At 42.6% G+C, this 5,930-nt stretch overlaps 1 protein-coding gene across 1 annotated transcript; it reads right to left on the minus strand.

The window, feature by feature from the left end:
• Positions 1 to 341: 341 nt before the first annotated feature.
• On the minus strand, positions 342 to 4,060 carry LOC120371776 (G-protein coupled receptor 55-like). The gene is made up of 2 exons (XM_039488002.1): positions 3,927 to 4,060; positions 342 to 2,099 (listed from the first exon to the last, which is right to left on the minus strand). Exon 2 carries the CDS (start codon positions 2,090 to 2,092, stop codon positions 1,169 to 1,171), a length of 924 nt encoding a protein of 307 aa, XP_039343936.1. The 5' UTR covers positions 2,093 to 2,099; positions 3,927 to 4,060; the 3' UTR covers positions 342 to 1,168.
• Between the last annotated feature and the right edge of the window lie 1,870 nt (positions 4,061 to 5,930).

Here is a 5,930-nt window from a genome sequence, read left to right on the forward strand (position 1 = left end):
TAGTAGCAGTTCAGTGTGATGGATGCAAATGGGCTTGCTAGTGTCACAGCACAGCAGTCAGCCCAAGAAATTCAAAGAGCATATGGTTTTCAAATGCTATAGTTAAAAGAAAGACGTGTCTTTAAAAAAAATAATATAGCACCTCATTCCCAACATAGATAATTAACTGACAATTTCTTAAGTAACATGAAAGAGACAGAAAGAAATTGTGCCTCACTGAGTATAGTTTCTGAAAGCTGTAGCCAGCAGCACTGAGGCAGCTAGGATGTTTCAGGGATCTGCCATTTTGGAGGAGCCCATCTGCTTGTCCTAATATTAACTATGACAATATAGCTCTTTTTTATTGACCTTATTTTGTGGCTCACAAGTTATAAATCAAACATATATGTATCTGGTACAGTTGTAAATATATGCAAGTACATACAGACAGACATTAGCATAAATAAACTGCCTATAAAATATTATTTTTCCAGAGCAGGACGTTGGTGTCCTCTATAGAGAAATCTTTTTCCCCCACAACATTTGTAAAAATAGAATTACTCCAGGACTTTATGTGAAGACTCAAGCAGAGCAAAGTGTTATGATGAACATGAAAAACAGATTTCATAACTGAAACACTGAAAGTACTTTTACTATAGCAGCATGAATCATGTCACTATGATACCCTTATCAAAGTTAAGCAATGCAAAGGCAGGCAGCAAATGTCATGTTTGTATTGTACTGTATATCTTTGTCTTACATATAAATACATTTTGATTACCCACAATTCCTTTTATATGATGTTTCACTGAGCGCACTATTCTGTTTTTTTCACGTGGATGTCAAAAAATTGCGATAATGAGAAATTCACAAACCCCAAACCACAGTATGTCCAACTGCATGTTCTGAAAACTGTCTGAAGCAGGAGGGAGAGACCTAAATGAAACTCTGATTGGATTTTAAGGTTAAAAAAAAAGCCAAGTATACAATTGCACACTCAAAATGGATACCTAATTTATGTTCACAATAACCTTCAAAGTTGGAGAAGACTTTTGAATAACGCGTTTTACTTTTGGCCTATCCCTAACAAACAGTTTCTGTTTGTCAGCGAGACTGGATTTGGAATGAATGAATGTTTTAAATTAGCATTAGACAACATAGATTCTTTCACTTGGGCATGATATTTCTGCTATAGTTTACGCAGTTCAATCAAAGCACTAGTTGGAGTGGCAGAAATAGATTTCTTGCGAAATTCTTCTGTGGCAAAGTAGTAACAGATGGCATCCAGGCAGCAGTTGACATTCGCTAAACACATTGCCACCTGTATGAAGAGACTAATGCTTTGTTTCACAGTGCAGTTCACAATGATGTGCTGTCTTACCAGGAACTGCAGAAAGATCCCAAGATGGAACGGTGTAAAGGAGACAACAAACACCATGAGGTTGGCTAAAATGATCCATATAGAGGCAGCTTGCTCAGCCCACTGCTGCCCCTGGTTTTTACGCCTCCAAAGAGTCTGGATGATCTGAACAGAGCAATAAACCATCAGAGTCAAAGGGATGAGAAATCCAAAGATTTCAACAGAAAGGATGATGGGAATATCCCATGCCTGTTCTGACATATTGTGGAAGCACTTGACTTTGTCATTGTTGTGGAAGTCATAGATAGGGATGCTGCTAAGCCAAACTATAACCCAAATGCAACAGCATACCATGATTGCCTGTTTGGGGGATCGGAAAGCTCTGGCTTTGAGTGGGTGCCTTATAGCAATATATCTGTCCAAGCTAATACAGACAATGATGAAAATACTCCCATACATATTGACGAAGTAGAGAGCCTCTATAAATTTGCATAAGAGCCTCTGCTGCTCTCTTCTGGAATAGTACATCTTGAAAGGAAGTGAGAAAAGAAGAAGCAGATCCGCAAGAGCAAGGTTTATCATGTAGATTGATGACTCTGTCTGTTTCTTCCAAGAATAGAACACCCAGAGGGCTAACAAATTCAGAATCAAACCAATAATGAAGGTAGGTATGGAGATCACGAGCTGGAGAGACTTCATTATAGTATCAATACGGTCAAAGGAGCACTCCTTGCTGAAGCTGTTGTCATCCATTTGTCCTCTAAAACATACACACACAGGTTAAAACCACTAGATTCTCAGATTCCAAATAAATAATATAAAATATTGAATACAATTTTCTAAAGCATCTAAGTCCCATTTTCAAAAGTGTCTAAGTAACTTAGGCCCCTAAATCCCATTGACTTTGAATGAGACTTGACCATGATTTTCAAAAGTCACTATTAATTTTAACTTCATTCTGTTATAATTTTGCGTGGCCAGCATGAGATACCATAAAGGGGCCTGATTTTTCAGAACGTGAGTACTGAGAACTTTCTGAAAATTATGCCCTTTTAAAGTGTCTTAACTTGGGCATCAAAACCACTAAATCACTAGTTGCTCTTGAAAATCTTGGCCAAATCTCATTCAAGATCGGTGAGACATAAGCCCCTAAATCACTTGGAGCTTATGAAAATCTTGAAGCCTCTGAGGTGCTGTAGATAATGCTTTGCACAGCAGTGACGGAAGAGTAAGCAAGTATTTTTTTATGGGAAAAAAAAACCTTGGGATCCTTAATGATCAAGTGGAACAATTAGAATTGATGATGAATGTCTCATCTGAGGGAGCTATGGCTCTGGGGCAGCCACAGGGCGAGGACACCAGGGCTTTCAGGCTTCCCGGCTAGCTGGGTTCTCTTTGCCTCTCCAGATCCTGGAGGTGGTGGGGAGGTAAAGTGTGGGAGTTCTATCTGCTGCTCTGGCTCCTGGAGCTGGGGAGTGGGGTAAGGCGGAACTGGTGTGGGAGAAAGTTCTATGACAGCAGCTCTGTGTGCCCCCTGTAGTGGGGCAATTGCCCTGCTCCTGAACAAGTCTAGGCTGATTGGTGAAGCAGCCACAGCTGGGGCCATGGCCCAATCAGGTCACAACTGGCCCTATAAAAGGGTTGTGAGGCAGCTACTCAGAGAGTCTCTCTCTACCTGTGGAGAGAGACGGGCCTGACTGCCTGAGAACTGAGCAGGGTACCTAGAGTGCATCAGGGCTGGGGGAAGACCAGAGGAGCTGGGGAGCTCCAGCCTGGAAAAGCCCCAGGCTGCAGGCCTTGCTAAAGGCCAGGAAGGGTACTGGAGTTGCAGAGGTACAGCCCAGGGCAGGCAAAGGCAGCAAGTCCAAACCCCACTTGTCCATGATGAGTGGTTTATAGATTGCAGTCTTCCCCAGGGAGCGGGGGCTAGATGATGACTGGCAGTAGCCACTGAGACAAGATAGGGATGGGGGTTCCCCTGAGAGAGGAGACCCAGAGCATGGTGGGATACTGCTGGGGCAGCACCCCAAGATAAAGGGCACCAGGGTCTGGGAGGGACACGGGGGCCAGTGGCAGGTGAGACACTGGCCTGCAGAGGGTGCTCCAGAGGCTGGAAAGCTAATTCCCAGACTACCAGCAGGAGGCACCACACCGGTGAGTCATCGCATTGCTACACCCCCATTTTCCTTGCTACACCCCCATTTTCCAACTCAGTGTTCTGATAGTCCTTAAAAGATATAGGGTTCTGGCTATTGGTGCCTAGAACATTCAATAAAATTTTGGAATTGATCAGGTGCAGTGTTCAAAAACTATTGAATTACACAGAGAGAGAGAGAGAGAGAGACAGAGAAATGCCATTGAGTTGATTTTAAGTCCTCACATGCTTGGCCAGTTAAACTATACAGTAGTTACATGATTTTTGACTTTTTAGACTAAAATGTAAAATATTTTGATCCTAATATGACATTTATATTACCTTTTGATCTCTATCAGAACTAATTGTCAGGCTTAAAACTAGGCTCTGCAGTCAGTGTTCTTGTGAAAGCCTTTAAAATTTTAACGGAAATTAAAAGATGAGGTACTTTACCTTAATTTCAGCAGAGAGATTTGAAGGGGCTGGTTCAGACAAAGTTAATCTAGAGACTAGATCTCTTGTAGACGCCTTACAAAGAAGCATCTACTAATTTGCAATGGACTACCACATCCGTCCCACTCTTCCTCCAAAGACCAGTGATGAATCAATAAGAAACACCTGCACGAGGAGAGAACCTCAAGCAGCTGTCTCCTTATAAGAGAGATGACTCTGAGAAGCTTGCAAAAAGCCTGTTCTGAAAGGACAACAGGAAGTAGAACCCCAGCAGGTCACCACCAAAGAATTGATGCTCTATGCTAGACTCTTTTTGCTCACCCCAGGCTCTGAGGTAAGAGCTGTGACTTTTGGGGACTTTGAGTTTATTTTATCTGAAGAAACTCAGACTCCAATAAGGATGGTGATTGAATGAGCAAGTATGTGGAGTCTGTGTAAAGGGCCTGGAAAAGGGAGAACAAAGAGCAAGGCAGTGCAGAAGCACCTTGGCCATGAGGAGATGCGTGCAGGGCAGTCAGCTTTGTTTACAAGCTGTTTTCTCATATGGATTTTCATACACACATGAGAATGAAAAAGGTGGCTGGATTTATGGAACTGACCCCTTAGCTGTTTTTAGTAAGCCCTGGCCTCAGCTGAGGTGGGGAGCTGTTTTTGGTTCCCTGATCCTGGGCCCAGTTCTGTACTGGCCCTGGCATAGTTTTGAGCAGTGGCTCTCAAACTTTTTTACTGGCGACCCCTTTCACGTAGCAAGCCTCTGAGTGCGACTCCCCTCTTATAAATTAAAAACACTTTTTTATATATGTAACACCATTATAAATGCTGGAGGCAAAGTGGGGTTTGGAGTGGAGGCTGACAGCTTGCGACCCCCCACATAATCACCTCACGATGCCCTGAGGGGTCCCAACCCCAGTTTGAGAACCCCTGGTTTCGAGCAACCTAGGAGCTATGTCAGCTGGTAACAGACAGTGGCAAAGATCATGGATGACAACATATTCCATACTGTGGTGGTGTGGGGAGGGTTGACAGGGGTGGGAGGGAGTGATGTTGATCTAAGAGTAACCCCACTTTTGGGTTATCCACATTTCTGTGCAGCTTTGCATGCTGGAAATTTGTCCTCTGTATTCACCTGCTTAAAAATGTGAATGCTTGCAGGCATTCAGCTGTTAAACTGTTTAAAGGATGTGTAAATTTTAGCCAGTGCAAGTGCCTGCTTCTGCAGTGTGTGGGGGCAAAGAGGTGCATGCAAACAAGTATAGGCTGCATGTTGACAGTAGCTGTAAATAGAGTAACATTTCCCTTTTTTGACTTCCTTATTTTGAGCATATTTTGGTGACAGAAGCTAGTAATTTAACAGGTGATGTACTCCAATGAAGGCATTAAGAATGACATGAAATGATGCTATATAAGATTTCTATAGAAAACACTTAATTTTGAATGGATTGGTAGTTCATTAAGAACTACTGTTTCATTATCATCCCAGGTCTTTCTGACTTTTAAAAAGCAAATAGACTGTATCAGTGTTTAACAATAATAGGTGCTTAAAGGCTTCTAAGGCCACGGTTGTATATCTAAATCAGTGACCTGACTTTCTGAAGCACTGAGCACACACTCCCACTGACTTCATCATTCATTACCTGTGTTTCTCATAACGTGGTCTATGCTAAGAAATTAGGTCTGTATAACTACGTTGCTGAGGGGTGTGAAAAATCCACACCCCTGACCGATGCATTTAAACCGACACAATGCTTAGTTTAGACAGTACTAGGTGGATGGGAGAATTCTCATGTCAACCTACCTACTGCCTCTCTGGGAGATGGAGTACCTACATCAGTGGGAGAGCTGCAGTGGTTTAGATATAAAGTAGCCCTAAGCAGTGACTAGTGTGCTGCCTTAGGTTGTACGCTTCTTGGACTGATAATGCCTGCAAACAGACAAGACACTGGGCTTTTCCACAGTTTTCAATGAATATATAATCCCTTCCCCCAGAATCCTAGAATGCTCTAT

Source organism: Mauremys reevesii, linkage group 9 (assembly GCF_016161935.1).
Source record: "Mauremys reevesii isolate NIE-2019 linkage group 9, ASM1616193v1, whole genome shotgun sequence".
Lineage (NCBI taxonomy): Eukaryota > Metazoa > Chordata > Testudines > Geoemydidae > Mauremys > Mauremys reevesii.